The 18,923-nt window shown below is 43.2% G+C and overlaps 1 protein-coding gene across 1 annotated transcript; it reads right to left on the bottom strand.

Annotated features, from left to right (window-relative positions):
• Positions 1–2,471: 2,471 nt before the first annotated feature.
• On the bottom strand, positions 2,472–9,287 carry LOC140543401 (uncharacterized). Its single transcript, XM_072666520.1, has 3 exons — positions 9,183–9,287; positions 3,445–4,642; positions 2,472–2,596 (listed from the first exon to the last, which is right to left on the bottom strand). Exons 1-3 carry the CDS (start codon positions 9,285–9,287, stop codon positions 2,472–2,474), a joined length of 1,428 nt encoding a protein of 475 aa, XP_072522621.1.
• Positions 9,288–18,923: the final 9,636 nt, after the last annotated feature.

Here is an 18,923-nt window from a genome sequence, read left to right as displayed (position 1 = left end):
AGCTCCGTAGAGACTTCTACAAAGTTTCTTAAAGTTTCAACCGGCCAGTTGTACCTTTGAGCAAGCCTACATAAAATTGTGATGTCACAATTTTATGTAAGTACTAAGGAAGACTCCACCTGAACCAAAACCTGAAGCAGTGAGAGTCTGCTCGGAAGTGCGACAGCATTCCTCAGGGCCACTTCTACTGACCACAAGCTGCGGCAAAAGTGAATGGGACGTTGGCGTTTGGACACCTTGAAGCCTAGTCTCGACTGGACCTCCCACCTAGAGCTGACCTACAGGACCCTCTTCAAAGCTCCAGACCCTGCTGCAAAGTAAAGGTCAACTTTATGTGCAAACTACTAGTGCCTAGAATTTAACTTGAGCAGGGACGTTACATTCAGACTGTTAAATATTGAACACCAATCACGTTACCTTCGTTTAACAACGATCAGTCAGACCAGTCCAGTTCTAACCAACAGCAGTAGCTGTCCACGTGATCAAACCCAGCCGTCAGTGTACTTTTCCAAACAGCTCACCTTAATACTATTCCAACTACAATCTCAGGAACAATGTTCTGTGGGATGAGTGTTACACTGAACACATATCTATATCCAATGCTGTGAACCTGAAATTATCTTTTTCATCATTACATGTTTCTTTAATAAATGTTTTATTCATTATTAACTAGCATCTAATGTGTGAATGTATACAAAGAGAGTCACTGGAGCAATCCAACTACCTTTTGAATAGAAACTGGATTGAATTCTAAGCCGAACTGCAAATCAAAAGTGTAAGCTTTATTGATGGTTTCAATTGGTACTAGTTAAGTAAATTTTACAGTTCTGGGTGAGAGTCCCAGGTGGTGCCCCATTTATTCTGGTCATAACTAATTGAACCAGCGATAATTTATTAGTTAATTAACACAATCAATAATTCAACCATTTAATAATTAATAAACCATGCAAAAGCAATATGGTGCCCGCACCTTCGGTGCTTGGGCCCCAAATAATAACTAGAAAGGATAAGTTTTTGAACAAACTTTGCTTGGTAAAGGTTGCTTAAACATTGGTAAGCAACATGGTTGGTAAGGTGTGTGTGTGAAGTGTGTGACATGTAGTCTGTGGTGGGACAGTGTGGGAGGTGTGTTGAACATGTAAAGTTTGTGGTGTGTACTGTGCGCATGGTGTATTAGTGTGTGTGTGGTGTTCATGATGTGTTGTGTTAAGTGGGTGGTGTGCACTGTTTTATGTGAAGTGTGATGAGTGTGTGGTGTCCAGTGTGTGTGGTTTGAATAGTGTGTTTTGGGGGGTTTAATGTGGTATATAGCATGCATGTGTGCAATGTGATTGCTATAGTGTTGGTTTGCTGTTATGTGGTTGCTGGGTGGGTTGTGTTGCTAAGTGGGTGCTATGGTGTTGCTATGGTATCCCAGGTAGTTGCTGTTGTGTTGGTATATAAATACTAAGTGGTTGCTATGGGATTTCAGGTGTTTGCTATGCAGTTGCTAAATGGTTTCTTGGTCATTGCTATGGTATCCATATTGGTTGCTATAGTTGGTAAGTGTTTGTTAGGTGTTTGCAATTGTGTTGATTGGTGGTCACCATAGTATCCAAAGTTGTTGCTATGTTGTTGCCAGTCAGTTGCAATGGTTTTGCTAGATGGCTGATAAGTGGATACTAGGTGGTTGCTATGGTATTCTAGGTGGCTGCTATGAAGTTGCAATGTTGTTAAGTGGTTGCTATGGTTACCCATGCAGTAGCTGTTGCTGGGTGGTTGGTTACTAAGTGGTTGCTATGGTATGGTATCTCAAGTGGTTATGGCATCCCAGATGGTTGCTATGGTGTTTCAGTGTGGTTGCAACCATTACCCATGTGGTTACATTAGTGTTGATAAGCAGATGCTATGGTATCCCATGTGGTATCTATGGTGTTGCTGGATGGTTGCTATATTATTGCTAAGTGGTTGCTATGGTGTTGCTAAGGTGTTGCTAAGTTGTTGCTGTGGTATCCTAGGTGGTTGCTACAGTGTTGCTTAGTGGTTGCTGTTGAAAGGTGTTGGCTAAGTGATTGATAATATATCCTAGATGGTTGCTATATTGTTGCTAATCAGTTTATAGGTGGTTGCTATTGGCACAGACAGTCTTGAAGAGCAAGGAAGAGAAGTTCCTATGAGGAAAAATTAAACCAGAACTTTAAACAAACTGAAAGCCCAAATGTGAAAGTTCTAGTTTAAAAAATAGCTATAGAGACATATTTAAAAAATGCATTTTCGGATGAGTATTGTTCAGAATCTGTAAGCCGGATTACTTTTAAAGTACAAGCAAGAGTATAGGTTCCTGCAAAATTTCAGGATTCTTGCTGAAAAACTGTAAAACAAATATGCTTGCATATTTGAATCCACAGCTGTGGGCCTTTGAATCCACAGCTGTGGGCAGAATGTCTGCAGTATACATAAACTTTCTCAGTGTGTAGTACACATTGAACACGCTAGTCTGAGGTCGTTAAGATTAGAGCGGACGTAGGTGTGGTAGGCTTGGGAGGACCAACGGCCGAGATGTTGGATGGTGTGGTCGGGAAGTCCTTGACGGGAAGCTGTAGAGGCTGCACCAATTCTGAAAGAATGACCAGAGAAATGATTAGAAGGGTAACCGCTGAGAGAGAGAACGTGTCGGAGGTGAGTGTGGAACCAATGACGGGTTATGGCGGATCCTGCTTCCGTGACGAAAAGTGGATCTGTTGATTGAGCATTCTGTGAGAGCCTTCATAGCCTTCAGAGGGGTTCATATGGACTGAGATGTGACTGTAGCTTAAAGAGGTAGATGGGGACGGTTTTCCCCAGTTGATTAGTTTTACTTCATTTGAGGTTGAAAATTAGAGTATGTGAATCAAAGGTCTGATAGGAGGGGATAAGCAGAAGAATTTGGTGCTGCTGAAGCTGATGTAAATTCTGAACATCTAAGAAAGCCAAAGAATGCTAAAAGAAATATGGCTTTGAGTGTAGAGGAGATGGTAGCCGAGTAATGACCAGAACGGAGTGTCTGTAAGCAGTGCCATAGAACATCTGAAGTGATAGGTGATCTTTGCGGTGAGAGACCGGTGTTCTGAATTCCTTTGAAAAGAAGCAAGATCTGGGGGTGGTTAGAGGATAGATGGGGTAAACCGGTGATGAGTTTTGTGAAGAAATTGATGGCAGCTAGACATACTTTTAATTTAAGGTGGAGGATCGGATTGAGTGCTGTGAGCTGGCAGATGTAAGGAAGGCTGAGGATATGAAGAGGTCGTTTGAGGGAAAGGTAATGTTGTGCAAGGTGTGGAAGTTCTGGAAGGATTTCCAGCCTGTCCAGTAGGTTGACAGTGTTCGCGGGGAAACGGCTGAGAGGATGGTATCCTGGGCTTGGGATATGAGTTGTACTAGCTGAGGGTTAGATGGAGAATGGTGTCCGAAAATGGAGGTACTGACGTTGGTCTGCTTGAGGTGCTAAGGACCTGAATTTCTGAAATTGAAAACGAGAGAGGGAATCAGCAATGGCATTTGATCGGCCTGGGACATGAACGGCCCTAAGAATGTATTTATGCATTACTGAATGCCAAGTGAGGCGACGGATAAAGGGTGTGAAAGATAGGGTTCTGGATCTGCCTTTATTGATTGTGTGAACAGTGGCGAGATTATCAAGGTGGATTTGGATTGCTTTTTCTGTCCATGTGTGTCCCCAAAGAAGGGCGGCGACGACAACTGGGTAGAGCTCCCAGAGGGCTGAAGAATTGTCAGGCCCGGACGCAAGGCGAATGAACTGAGTAGGCCAGGGAGAGGCAAACCAACAACCATTATAGTAGCCCCTAAAGCCGGTAGAAGGAGCCGCATCTGTAAAGAGCTGGATGTCCGCAGGGTCGCCAACAATATCTTTGTAAAAAAAGGATATCCCATTCCAGTGATGAAGCAAGGCGAGCCAAAACTTGAGCTCCAGGAGGCAGGAATCATCCAACATGACTGTGTGATGCAAGGTTTGGACCGAAGAAGCAAGGTGAAGAAGGTGAGATATGAAAGAGCGACCCTGTGGAATGATCCAAGTCACGTAGTTAAGGTGGCCCAGAAGGGTGAGGAGCTGCTGTTTGGTACAGGTAGGAGAAGAGAGAAAAGCAGAGAGAGACTGAGTAATGCGGTCATGCTTCTCCTGAGGAAGGGAGGCTTGGAACAAAACGGAGTCCAAGGTGATGCCAAGGAACTCGAGGGAAGTTGAAGGGCCCAAGGTTTTTTCATCAGAGAGGGGAATCCCCAGGCGATGAAAGGTGTCGGAAAGGGCTGTGAGACCGCGTGCTGGGGGTGCAGATGGGGGGTCGATGATGAGAAAATCATCAAGGAGGTGGAGAACAAAAGGCAACCTTTGTACGTTAAGCAGGATCCAACAGAGGGCTTCGGCGAGGGTATTGAAGATCTTTGGACTACTTTTACAACCGAAAGCAAGACGAACTGAAAAGTAGAATTTGCCATCCCAGAAGACCCCAAAGAGATGCCAGAAATCAGGATGGAGAGGTAGGACCTTGAAGGCGGAAATGATATCAGCCTTAGACAGCGAAGCACTACGGCCAGCCAGTTTGATTAAGGCGATGGCATGGTCCACGGTGTCATGGCTGAGATGGAAGTCCGAACTGGGGATGAGCTGTTAACAGAGGGCTCAGAGGAACCATGGGGGGCTGAAAGTCAAGTCAAGTCAAGTCAGATTTATTTGTATAGCGCTTTTTACAACTGTTGTCGTCACAAAGCAGCTTTACATAATTAGTACTTAATAAAGGACAGAGACAGAGAAGAAAGAAGAAATAAAATGAAGGATCAAAGACCCCCGTTAGCAAGCCAACGGCGACAGTGGCAAGGAAAAACTCCCTCAGAGCTGGAGGAAGAAACCTTGGGAGGAACCAAGACTCACAAGGGGGACCCATCCTCCTCTGGTCAGAACTATTTAAACATTAATGATAAAAATGACCAAACCAGATACAACAGAAAGTTAATAGTGGTGATATTAATAGTGGCAGACAGCCACAAGTCCATCTAGGTTTCAACACGGCCACCAAACAGGCAGCAGCGGCAGGCGGGAGAGCCGCCGGTCCACCATGGGTGGTGGCGGGTGGGGGGACGTACTGGTAGGTGGCAGCTGGTTTGATGCAGGTAGAGGGGACCTCAGCAGGCAATCTTCCAGCAGGTCGGGCTGGGTGGCCATTTACTCGGAGAAGGTAAAAAGAGAAAGAGAAAGTTAGTTCTGAGAAGAATTTTATGGAGGGCGGAGAATGTTGAGCATCAGCATCAGAGTGTGTCTGACGACTCCGGCAGGTCTGATTATAACAGCCTAATTAAAAGGAGAGAGCCAGAAGGTAACACGGACACGGGAGCACCCTGAGAATACCAGCATCTACCTGCTCCACCGTCAACAAACCTGAGTGATCGCATGTAAGCAGCGAGACGACAGCTCCAGCATCTCAGTGTACTACAATTCCCTGGGTCCGCGCACCCCTGGACCTGCAACCTTTATCTAAGGAACATTAATTACCAAAAGCTAAACCAAACATATAAGTTTTCAGCTTAGATTTAAAGATTGAGACTGTGTCTGAGTCCCGAACATTATCTGGAAGGTTATTCCAGAGTTGGGGAGCTTTATAAGAAAAGGCTCTTCCCCCTGCTGAGGTTTTTTGAATTTTGGGCACGAGTAAGAGGTCAGCACCCTAAGTAGTCTTGATGGTTCGTAATACACAATAAGATCCCGCAGGTACTCAGGAGCGAGGCCATGTAGGGCCTTATATGTTAAGAAAATAATTTTGTATTCGATACGGAATTTAACTGGGAGCCAATGAAGTGCTGATAGAACTGGACTGATATGGTCAAATTTTCTAGTTTTAGTAAGGACCCTGGCTGCAGCATTTTGCACCAGCTGAAGTTTATTGAGGTTCCTGCTGGAACGACCTGACAAAAGTGCATTACAGTAATCTAGCCTTGAGGTAATAAAAGCGTGTTCTAGCTTTTCTGCGTCTTGTAGTGATGAGGAGTTTGTTAGTTTGGAAATGTTCCTAAGCTGCAGCTGTTCTACTAATATTAGCTATATGTTGCTCAAATGATAAATCTGAGTCAAATGTGACACCAAGATTTTTAGCTGCTAAACCAGGAATGATGGAAGTCTAACATCAAGTCAGATAGTTTATATCTAGTGTCTTTTGGACCTAAAAGGAGAACCTTGGTTTTGTCACTGTTGAGGAGAAGGAAGTTATGTGACATCCAGAGTTTTATATCCTTTACACAGTCCTCATTTTCTGTAATCTAAATTTATCGTCAGGTTTGGCTGATATATAGAGCTGTGTGTCATCTGCATAGAAATGGAAATTAACACCATGTCTGCTTATAACTGAGCCCAGTGGTAACATATAATGGTAACGTATAATGTAAATAATAGCGGTCCTAAAATTGAGCCTTGCGGAACTCCACATCTTACTTCTGTGTAATTTGAAGATAAATCTTTACGAATTTATAGCGTCCCGTTAGATATGATTGGAACCATGATATGGCTGTCCCTGTGAGTCCAACCATTTTCTCTAATCTTTCTAGTAATATAGTATGATCTATTGTATCAAAGGCTGCACTAAGGTCTAGTAGGACTAATGAAGATACGTAGCCTTGATCAGAGGCAAGAATGAGATCATTTGTAATCTTCACTAGGGCTGTCTCTGTGCTGTGATTAGGTCTAAATCCAGATTGGAATTTCTCATACATGTAATTTTTACTCAGGTATAAGCAGAGTGTGTTGGGCCACAGATTTTTCTAATATCTTAGATACGAATGTTAAGTTGGAGATGGGTCTATAATTAGATAATACGCTAGGATCAAGATTTGGTTTCTTGATTAAAGGTTTTATAACTGCTATTTTAAGGGTTTGGGGTACATGCCCAAGGCAAAGGGAAGAATTTACAATTGTTTAAAGAGGTCTGATTATAATTGGGAGTATTTCTTTTAGCAATTTAGAGGGAATTGGGTCGAGTGTACAGGTTGTACAATTAGCTGAGGAAATAATTTTTTCTAGTTCAGGCTGTGGAAGTGGGTAGAAGGCTTCCAGCTTTGTTCTGCAACTAAGTTATGTTCTAAAGCAGCTACATCAGGTGATGGCCATGTTTGATTTAATAAGCAGGGTTGGATTTGTTGTCTAATATTTTCTATTTTATTATTAAAATAGTCCATAAAAACATGACTGGTTAAAGATGTTGGAATCTGGGGTTGAGTATCTGCTTGGCTTTTAGTAAGTTTAGAGATCTCATTAAAAAGAACTTGGATTGTTTTTGTTTTTCTCGATCAGCGAGGCCAAATGCACTGAGCAAGCTTTAATGAGTGCCTTTCTATATTGATTAAGGCTGTCCTTCCACACAGAGTGGAACACCTCTAGTTTGGTCGTCCGCCATTTACGCTTTAATTTTCGCACTTTTTGTTTTAAGGTACGAGTATGATCACTATACCACGGTGCGAGCCTTTTTTGCCTAATCATTTTATTTTTAAACGGTGCTACTTTGTCTAAGGTTGATCGAAGGGTATTTTCTAGATCGTTTGTTAATTTAACGAGCTCCGTTTGGTCTGACGGAGTGTAAGCTAAGGTCGATAGGGGTGGGAGGTTTTTAGTAAACTGTACAGCTGTCATTGTGGTTATTGTGCGCTTTAGACAGTGTTGGGGGGACGAATTAACATTTTGCCTAAGATGTAGCTTAAAGGAGATTAGATAATGATCTGATATTACTGAGCTTTGAGGTAGAATATTTAGCTGATCAATGCTAACACCCAGGGTCAGGACTAAATCTAGGGTATGATTACAGTAATGTGTGGGTCCAGTTACATTTTGTATAATGCCAACAGAATCTAAAATTGATACAAACGCCTTTGTTAATGGATCGTCTGCTTTTTCAAAGTGAATATCAAAGTCTCCTACTATTATAACTTTGTCGCTGCACACTGCCAAGTCTGCAGCAAAATTACTACATTCTTTTAAAAATTCAGAATAGGGCCCTGGAGGCCTATAAATATTAATCAGTGTGAATGCATTGTTATTTGTGGCTGGATTTGAAATACTGATGTAGATAATCTCAAAAGAAGTGAAGGTGTTACAGTGTTTTTGAATAATCTCTAGTGTATTCTGGTAGATTATGCATACTCCACCTCCTCTGCCTGATAATCTAGGGCTATGTACATATTTATAACCTGCGGGGTGGCTTCATTTAGTGCTATATATTGATCAGGTCTAATTCAGGTTTCAGTGAGGCAGAAAGCGTCTAGTTTCTAGTTTCACATATCATTTCATTTGCGATCACTGCTTTCGAGGTTAGTGATCTAATGTTAAGTAGACCGAGCTTTAGGTCTGAGGTGCTGCTGTTTTCGTTTGATTGCGAGAATTTAACACTGATTAAATTATTAAAACGACCTGATCTAGATGTTCTATGATTGGCTTTAATTCAGGGCACAGACACAGTCTGTGCCCTGTCTGTCGGGCACAGACACAGTCTCAATACGGTGAAACCTGGGTGACGCCTCAAAGCAGCTCGCAGACGGTCGGTTTAGCCTGTCTGTCTGCGGCCTGGTCCCGGCTCTGGATTGTCAGCAGCCTTTTACACTCCTCTGCCGACTAACTAGCAGACTATGAGCTATGCTGCATGAAAGTAAGGCAGCACCCTCCCGCGTGGGGTGGACGCCATCCCTACCTAAAAAACCAGGCTTGCCCTTAAACTTTAACCAATTATCTATGAAGTCCACATGATTTTCCGAACACCACTTGGACATCCAGCGGTTCAGCGCTGTGAGTCGGCTGTAAGACTCAGCGCCGCGCCTCATTGGGATGGGACCAGAGCAAATTACGGCATCGGACATCGTCTGGGCCAGTTTAACCACCTCTTTAATATGGTGTTCCGGTGGGCTAGCTTCGGCCTTAGCGCTAGCATTAGCCTTAGGTTTCCGGCTATGCCGCCGAGACATCACCCATTCGCCCCGTTGTGGGGGCTCTAACGCCGGAGTGGGGGGGATGCTAGCTCTCCCTAGGGCATCCGGGGCTGCTACTAGTGACTTGTGCTCTCTATCCTTCAGTAACCCCATGATGCACACCTCTAACTGGTCCACCTTTTCCACCAGAGAGCTAACTAACTCGCATTTAGTACAAACCAGAGAGCTAACTAACTTGCATTTAGTACAAGATCAATAATGAGGCACTTCTTGCCAGAGTACTTGCGGGTAGTAACGCCGATGGGGCTGATCCGGTAAGGTGAAAAGGGGGGAGTGGAGAAAGGGCCGATCATGAAACCCTCAGATACTTCCTTCGCCAAAAGTGACGAGACTACATCAGGCGACATGAGAAGGAGGAAGCAGGTAGTGCGGTAAGGCCAGGGGAGAACCCGAAAAGGAGACCATCCAGGAGGTAACAGACAAAGGACGCATCGGTGTGTCCTGCCAGATCAGCAGCCAGGGCAGGCACGTTGACAGGAGTGAAAAGAAACTGGAGCAGTCAGCTACCGCCGAACTCCGGGGGGCGCCGAGGGCAGGAGGAACGAGAGTGCGCTTGACCACAATATGAGCAGACATGGAGTAGTCTGCAAGAAGACGTGAAACAGCCAAGATGGTTCAAGTTATTGCAGATCGGCCGTGGCTATCACGAGCGTTTGGAGGAGGATAGCTGGGTAGCTGGCACAGCCGTGCGAGCAGGGGGTGTGGGTTGCCGGAACGAGGAAGGGAGAGTCAATGAGGGAGCAGGAGGAAGTGGGATGAGTGGGGCAGCCACAAGCCTCACAGGAAAGTGCAGTGCGGCCAGCAAAGACCCGGCAGTAGAGCTCCAAGTCCAGGGCACCCCAGTAAGTGGGGAGATTCCATTGCTGGAGTCAGGCCGCGGCTCTCGCAGAAAAGAGCTGGTGATACTCATAAAAACCAGTCCCACCGAAACGAACAGCCAGATCTAGAACGATGGCCAAATAGTCATCCAATTCCTGCCGACGACAAGGGAAGGCAGAGCACAGGACATCTCGATAAATGGAGAAGGCGAGGGAAAATTCAGGAAGGGAGAGAAATTTGGAGGTGCAAGGTTGAAAGGACCGGAGAGTGAGTGACACATCACCCGGATCGATAGTGCGAGGAGCAGGAGAACCTGGAGATGGTAGCAGCAAGGAGGAGAGCCACGTCCGCACATCCGTTGAAGGATGCGTTGCCTCAAGGAGGCCGAGACAAGGGGAAGGTTGAAGATACGAGCATTGGCAGGCGGGGTGGGCAGAGGAGCGGTGGAGAGGGTAAAAGGAGGTGCGGCGGAGCCAGGAGGAGGCACGACGGGCAGACCTGGAAAGGCAGTGGGAGGAGGGGGCTGGGACGATTGTGGGAAGGGTAAGAAGGACGATTGGGGAGAGATATAGAGAAAAGAGTTCAGCCTTGGGAGCAGAGCGAGCGAAGGAAACCCTACGGTTTCTTTTTTTATTTCTGTTAGCCTTCTCAGCAGAGCAATCTTCTCAGAGAAATTGAGTAACCTCTGCACATCTTTCTTGCATCTTTCTGGCATGTTTTGGCATGGGATCCTGTTCAGTTTAAGTTTTGTCTTTCTTATAGCTTCTAGGACTTGCTCTTTCCTTTGTGGTTCCCTATACAATTATGCCGTCCATGGACACTCCATGGTCAACTCCTTCAATGTATTTATGAACTAGTTGTATGACTTTAGAAAATGGTATCTGACAAATGGTATATTGAACATACACAGTTTAAAGTTGATTTCATCCAACTCTAACCCCCAAAATCCATAAGATGTGTCCAGTTTGCTTTGAACATTGTGCTTTTTGACACAGAGCAATCAAAAACCGGAACACAAACAAACTGAACCAAACACACATCAACGTAAATAAACACGAACCGAGTCTTTAAATCGACACACACACACACACACACACACACTGAAACGTAACTCAAGTCCTTATGTAAGCCTATGGGCCGGGGCTTGAGACCGCCCCGGGGGACGGCGCAACGACACAGACCTGATAGTATCCTCAACCGGCTCCGGCGACGTGTCCACGTCCAGGGTTCTGGGCACCACAGGCTTTAACTCAGAAACATGAAACGCAGGGTGGATAGGTGAGTGAGGGGGCAACTGAACCTTGTACGAAACATTGTTAATACACTTAACTATAACAAAAGGGCCCGTGAACTTAGCTGAGACTTTTTCATTGGTTGGGCCCACGCCTCTCCAACGACCAGCCACCCAGGTGAGACCTCCACACGGGACATTCGGACTGGTCTTCCGTCTCAGAAATTGGCAGCTAAGTACAGGGGTCCATTCGAGGTTGTCAAGCACATCAACGAGGTTTCTGTTAAGGTTCGTTTACCCCCGCACTCACGTATACATCCTGCATTTCATGTGTCGCAGCTCAAGCCTGTGGTGTCTGGGCCCCTGGACGAGACCACCCCGGCGGACACGCCGCCGGAGCCTGTAGAGGTGGAAGGGACTCCCGCTTACACGGTCCGGCGAGTACTGGACTCCCGACGGCGCGGGGGCCGACTGCAGTATCTGCTGGACTGGGAAGGGTATGGTCCGGAGGAACGCTCCTGGGAACCGGCTAGTAACGTCCTGGACCCGGCATTGGTCCAGGAGTTCCATGAACGCTGTCCGGACAAGCCGGCTCCCAGGCCTCGCGGTCACCCCAAGAAGTCGCAGGCCCCCGCCCGTGGAGGGCTCTACAGTCAGCGGGTGCCGCAGCCCCTCTCGTCGGACCGAGTGGGCCCGCTCCCGGACTTTCTGGGTTCTCAGGCATCTGGCCGGCGGGGGGGGTACTGTCAGCCCTGCGGCGCCGCGCCCCCCCCAGGGGCGGCTTCGGGCCGCAGTCCACAGGCTCCTTGGGACTTTTCAGTCGATGTTGGGTTGATTTCAATGTTCACGTACTTTCTGTTCCTCCCATTGGTTTTCTCACTAGGGACTTTTATGTTGACAGCGGTCGCAGTAAGATGCCATGTTTTCTGTTTATGTCTGATTTGTTTCACCTGAGTGCTGGGGTACAAAGGGAGCAAACGCAGATGCCTTGGCGCCGAGAATTACTCTTGCGATGCCAAGCTGTAAGGTTGGCTTCACGTTCTGGAGACTTCTAGGGAGGTCTACGAGTTCAAGTAGTATATGCTCTATCAGAGCGGTTTCACGTTCAGGAGTTCACTGTCTGGTTCACCGGTTGGTCGCCAGGGAGATTTGGCGTCCGGTTCCCTTGCACCCTAGTCGAGTAAGTTCATCAGCGCCTGACGAGCACTGTTTTGGGGTGAGGATTTTGTTTGCTAGTTTCATTGGTTCTTTTGCGTTCTAGCCTTCCTCCCCCCGTTTGATTTGTCCCCTCTCGCTTTGCTCCCGGACTACTTTCCAGCCTCAGGTGGTTTTCCAGGTTAAGCCCCATTTCAGTTGTCACCTGTTTGTTTTCTGTTTCTGTTTATTGGACCCTGTACTTTGCTGCCTCGTTTTGTTTGTGTTTGGTCGTTTTGTTTTGTCATTAAAGACTGTTTCCCTGCATTGCTCTGTCCCTGCGAGTGTTCCCTTGTCTCACCTAGCCAGCATGACAATAGGTACTTGGACAACTTGTAGATTCCTCCTGAATAATCCCAAATCTTGATTTTTGCTCATACATTTTTATTTATTCTTTTTTTTTTTTTATTCATTATTATTTATTCTACAACATTTGATATTTCTTTTATTGTGAAGCAAACAACAAACAAACAGGACAATAAAAATCTGTGTGCAGAATACACTGCATAATACAGTGCCTTGCAAAGGCATTCACCCTCAATGTCTGGTGCAAATCCAACACATTTCATCACCCTAAGAACACCATCGCAGCTGCATTTTCAGCAGCAGGGACTGGAAAACTCAGAATTGAAGGGAAGATGGAGCAGTTAAAGAACGTGCAAAAATCCTATTGGCAAGACGTGACAAGCTTATAGATACTTATCCAAAGCAACTTGCAGCTGTAATTGCCACAAAAGGTGGCTCTTCTGTACAGGCTTTAGGCGGGTAAATAGTTATGCACACTGAAGTTTTCTATTATATTGTCCTATTTGTTTGTTATTTGCTTCAATATAAAAGAAACATAAAATGTTGTAGATGCGTTCTGTAATTAAAATGATGCAAATAATGCAAATAATCAAATAATTTATTTAAATTCCAGGTTGTGAGGTAACAAAACATGAAAAATGGCAATAGGGTGAATACTTTTTGCCAGTGCTTTGCACTGTAGCCTGTGTAGCTGGTGCAAGTTCCATGAGACAGATGGAGGAGAGGTAATTTCATCTACACTGCTGCCCTGGAGTGGGCTTACGTGCCTGGTGGATTGTGGGAGAAATTAACTCAGCCATCGACGGAGCTCCAGAGCATGAAAGAACAGTGTGGGAGTTAGACTGCTCTCAGTGGATTACAGGGGTGGAAGCTAGCATGGAAAAGGATTTATAGTACAGTGGGTTAGTCACACAAGTCAGCAACGCAGGATCAGGTAATGGAAAGTAAACTTTCTATAGTATGAACCAACAGTTACCTATAGTATGAAACCATAGTTACTACTACTAATAAAAAAGTACATGTGAATGTGGCAGGAAGCAGTACTTTCAAATATTAGAAAAAAAGGAGTGTCTCTTCTGATCTCTAGTGTATTTTCTGGCTAACCATCTCTCTCTCTAAGCAGCTGGTGGTTAATTAGTGAGGGCTTCTTTTTTTCAATACTGACAGTTTGACTCCTCTTGCATGTAGCTCTTAGTTAAGAGGTAATGGGAGGTTTTTGTTAGTGATGGTATAAATGGGGCTTTTGTACAATTAAAAGTATATAAAACAAATAATTTAGAAAAAGATTCAATCTTGAAACGTTGAAAAAAACAACAAGACTGCCTCTGCAACTGAAAGAGTGATTCTCCCATTCGCCCATCAGATAGTGAGCATCTTTCAAAGAAAGTTCATTAAACTAAATATTATCTTGAAAAACATAATACAACATAATTGTGCAGAGACCAATAAACAGTTATTTGATGCCAGATTCTTTAATGCTGTATGTCCTCTATTACTTTTCATATGTACTTCATCCATTAGTCAGTGTGTTAATATTTGAAACCTTCATTAACTAAACAGTTACAAAATTAGTGAGTGCGCTTGTGCAACTGGACTAGAGGGGCATATAGCCCCCCAGCATTGACCTGTGAAGCAGTTATACTGGCCTCAATGGTTCTCCTTTCCAGCTATCCAGCAAGCTAAACACCTCCATACAATACCAGAATCACAAAGTGATGTATAATGCATTTAATTGTACAGCTGGTGTGTGACCAAGAAGGATTGCAGCAGATTAAAAAAAATGAGTCCATGTGCTCTGCTATGACTACTGCCAGTGTCCTAAACTTTCGTGCTTAACTCTGTTCTGCCAATAGGGGGCGCTAAACTGACAACAAAATAAACGTCAGAGCCACAACAGCAGTGTTCTCTGGAATAATAGTGTTCCACTCAATACATTTTGGGATTAGGTGAGGTTGTGATCATCCAATGCAATCAAATCCAGACAACAATAATCCAGAATATAGTAGAAAGCCTTTTCTGGACAGCAGAGACAGTTAACCTACCCTTTTTGTTGATTTTAAAAGAAACAAGGAATGAGCCGGCGTCCCAACACTTCTGTTCACACAGTGTATGTCCCTTATTTAACAAATATTTAACAATTATTGTTAAATTGTTGACATATACACTATATTGCCAAATGTATTTGCTCGCCTGCCTTCACACACATGAACTCAAGTGACATCCCATTCTTAATCCATAGAATTTAATATGATGTCAAGTTCTCCTACACCAAACATCCATCATCACGTCTTTATGGACCTTGCTTTGTGCACTGGTGCACAGTCATGTTGGAACAGGAAGGGGCCGTCCCCAAACTGTTCCTGTAAAGTTGGGAGCATGAAATTGACCAAAATCTCTTGGTATCCTTTAACTGGAACTAAGAGGCCGAGCCCAAATCCTAAAAAACAACCCCACACCATAATCCCCCTTCACCAAACTTTACACTTGGCACAATGCAGCAAGTACCGTTCTCCTGGCAACCGCCAAACCCACACTCATCCAGTGGATTGCCAGACAGAGAAGGGTGATTCGTCACTCCATGTCTCCACTGCTCTAGAGTCCAGTGGCGGCATGCTTTACACCACTGCACCTGCACTTGGGGGTGTTTGTTTCTCACTTTGTTATAATACCTCTGACAATTGACTGTGGAATATTTAGTAGCAAGGAATTTTCACAACTGGACTTGTTGTACATGTGGCATCCTGTCACGGTACCATGCTGGAATTCACTGAGCTCCTGAGAGCGACCCATTCTTTCACAAATGTTTATAGAAGCAGTCTGCATGCCTAGGTGCTTGGTTTTATACACCTGTGGACATGGGGTTGATTGGACCACCTGAATTCAATGATTTGGATGGGTAAGTGAATACTTTTGGCAATATAGTGAATGTCAAATATGTCAAGTATATGTATTGCCAGATTTCTGTATGTTCTGTATGTTCCAGCACTCCCAACGAGCCGGGTCCTCCAAGTTTTGATTCCGTTCCATGGGTTTCTGGCCGGCAGCCGGGGACACAACTCACATTTACATTTAAAGCATTTAGCAGACGATCTAATCCAGATCGACTTACAAAAGTGCTTCACTAGTCTTAGCTAGTTTGTATAGACCAGAATCTGAAGATACCTCTAAGCTTAGATACTAAACACAAAAGTCAATGGTGACCATAATTTGACACTATACTTCGCCAAGTACTCTCTGAAAAAGTGGGTCTTCAGTTAGTGTTTGTTAAATTTAGACTCTAACTTTCTGCCAAATTTATCATCCTCACCATTAACAATCATTACCCTCATTACTCTAACAATCTCTACTTTGATCATATTAATCATATTGTATTGTATTGATTTTAATTTCAATAATCCATAAATAGTTCTGACCAGAGGAGGTCGGGTCCCCCATCTGAGTTTAGATTCCTCTCAAGGTTTCTTCCTTCAGTTCCTTGAGAGAGTTTTTCTTTGCCACTGTCACCTTTGGCTTGCTCACTGGGGTTTTTATGTCTCATTGATCTCTTGTCCTCTTACTGTTTATTAATTCTGCAATGTTGCTTTGTAAAAAGGCTATACAAATAAATTTGATTAAAAATTCTGTTGTCATGTTACAAAAATGTAGCATAAAGCCTTGTAACTTTATTCACTACATCATTTTAATTATTCACAGTAGATTATCATTTTAAGTATTTGCAGTATTTGAACATTTAAATAGGCTCAATGCTGGACCTATCTTTAATGATGGAGATAAATACTACCAATAAGTAGGGCTGTCAAACAATATGAATATGTACTTACTATTCATTACATTGTCAATTACAGTATGTAGTTCATTGTAATAAATTATATTTGACATTTTTTAATTTAACCCTAAAGAAAAATAAAATGTACTGCATTTTGTCATAGCTAAATTAGTGAACAAAATCAGAATGTGTTTGCAAAACAGTTTGTCATCACAAATTCTAGAAAAAAATGGTTATAGTACAGTTACACATCACCAATATAGCAAAAATAAAACTAAAATCACTTTGCGGCCATGAAGATCCATCATAACTAATCACACTATTTACATTACCCATAGATAGAACTAATTCCTGCAACTTACAATATATAAACCTTACTATAAAAATAACCTTACTATACTTACTGTAACATTAACTGGTTTACCACTTAAAGTATGACAACTGAATTTTGGCAGAAGGACCACATCTCAACTCCTCTTTTTGTCCCTCAAGCCCCTAATATACACCTGCTTCTCAGTTCAACTCCATGTTGATGCGGCTACCTTTGATTTGCCTAAATCCTCATATTTTTTGCAGCTTTTTAAGCAGACATGAGGAATCATAAATCTACAAAGAGTTTCCCCAAATGACTTCACTATCCTAATATCGAACTATTTGCATGTTGGCTTTCACAGGATAAGCACAAAATGTAGTCTTGCTCGGATGAGTGTCAGCAGTGTATAAATACTGAACTTTTTGCTCAGACAGCTCAAACCACAAGATGACGGGAGGAAATAAACTGTTAACAGTCTAATTTTTTCTGTTTCAGATGTAGAAGAAGAAAATGTGTTCTGAGGCTTCCCTAAAAGCTTTATTCAAATCCCTTTTCTGATTCACTCACTAAGTGACCTAATAGCAGAAAGTCTCAGGGATTTTTTGCTGGTAACAAAACTGGATCTGATATACCTGATAACTTCTGCTTTTTGGCCAAACATGGCACTGTAAACCAGTAGTTCACGTCAGCCACATAAACACTTCACTAGCACTTCATCATCATAAAGCAGAGATAAATTCTCACCTAACAGACTTTGCATTTAGACCATGTCTACATTACAGGAATGGTCTAGAAACACATTTTTTTTATTATTATGTAAGTATTTACCGCTACCATCGCCTGTTTAAAAGTTGTTAGTGCCAAAGAGTCAAATATCGAAATTTAAACTAACTTTACTGTGGTGTAGTGACAGAGTAAGTTATTATCCAGTAACACACCAGTGAAACCACTTCTTACAATAATGTTGATCTAACCAGCTCATTTTCTCTACAGCTTCATAATATTAAAGTTGTCCTAAATGGTAGAGAGAGTAATTATAAGTGTCATTTATTTATTATTACATAATAGTTATTATATTGTAAAAGTCATGTCATGTGTACTGTTACACCCCTAGTAGTCCAAAGAACCTCCATTCTTTTTACCATGCTATTTCAGCACACTTTATGCAGAAAGGGTTCTAAACAGTACTGAAAGTATGATCTTTGACTAACAATAGTGGACCCATTTTGATGTCATATAGACCTCTTTATAAAGCATTCTTAAATATACAATATGTTTACCTTCTATTAAAAAAATATGTTCAAAATGTATTTATCAAATATATATTTGCAATATTATTAAAATATTATTTAAATACACTTTTTCACATAGTTCAAATGTATTTAAAACCTAAATTTGATAGGTACGAAATGAATAAATTATTATATTTGTATGAAATATATTTATTTTCGTTTTCCCAAAAAAAGATACTACATTTGAGTGATGTACATATGAATCTCTATATATTTGCTAATCCTTAACTTTAAGCAACATATAAATGTTTAATATTTGCATTAGTGCATTATTGCTGCTTCACCTGGCGAACTAGTGAACTTCGCACATAACAAAAATTAAACATTTTGAAACACATCATGAGTCTATCAACATATGAAATTAAGTTAAATCTAAGAAGAGAATATATAAAACCAAATCAAATCAATAATCCTGCTGGTCGGATTGGTAGGTGGCAGCTGGTCTGACGCAGGTAGAGGGGACCCCAGCTGTCAGTCTTCCAGCAGGACGGTATCATGATCCACGGGGTCAGACAATGAGGGAGAACACTCACAGGGGATGGACCAAGGCAAGAGAGTTTATTAACTCAAACAGGGCAGAAAACAAGGAAAAAGCAGCAACAGATTAACAGGGTTAACGATAAACAAAAGACAAACGTGACAACCAAACTGGGCAAGGGACGAGGGCTAGGCTAGCATGCCAGGGCTGAGCCAGAACGATACAGAAAACCTAAACCTACAGGCAGTGCCTGGGGAAAACCGTGAAACAGAAAGACAGCGCAGGTCAGGCGCTTCTGAGACTTACCGGACCTCCGGAGCTGAGGGATCCGCTGCCAAACCCAAACAACAGAACCGAGACAATGACGGGCTAGCTTACCAGAACACAGGCGATAACTAGAGTGTGCACTAGAGCTGACTTCCTTGACGAGAGCTTCACAACCGAAGCGAGGAGAGTTCAGCGCACTCCCATGAACAAGCCCCTTATACTCCTTACGGTGCTCTATGACCTAAGGTGAGCAGGCAGTAGCG

The sequence above is a fragment of the Salminus brasiliensis genome, chromosome 21 (assembly GCF_030463535.1).
Source record: "Salminus brasiliensis chromosome 21, fSalBra1.hap2, whole genome shotgun sequence".
NCBI lineage: Eukaryota > Metazoa > Chordata > Actinopteri > Characiformes > Bryconidae > Salminus > Salminus brasiliensis.
Note: the sequence above shows the minus strand (reverse complement) of the source record. Positions and strands in the feature narration are given on the sequence as shown.

Excerpts from the sequence above, each read along its gene's own strand:
- LOC140543401 (XM_072666520.1), bottom strand. The coding sequence starts at position 9,287 with ATGATCGGCCCTTTCTCCACTCCCCCCTTTTCACCTTACCGGATCAGC. Across the intron at positions 4,643-9,182 it reads AGTGCCTCATTATTGATCTT|CTCATCCCCAGTTCGGACTT; the intron begins GTACTAAATGCA and ends CTCTGTTAACAG. Across the intron at positions 2,597-3,444 it reads AGCACCTCAAGCAGACCAAC|AATTGGTGCAGCCTCTACAG; the intron begins GTCAGTACCTCC and ends TCATTCTTTCAG.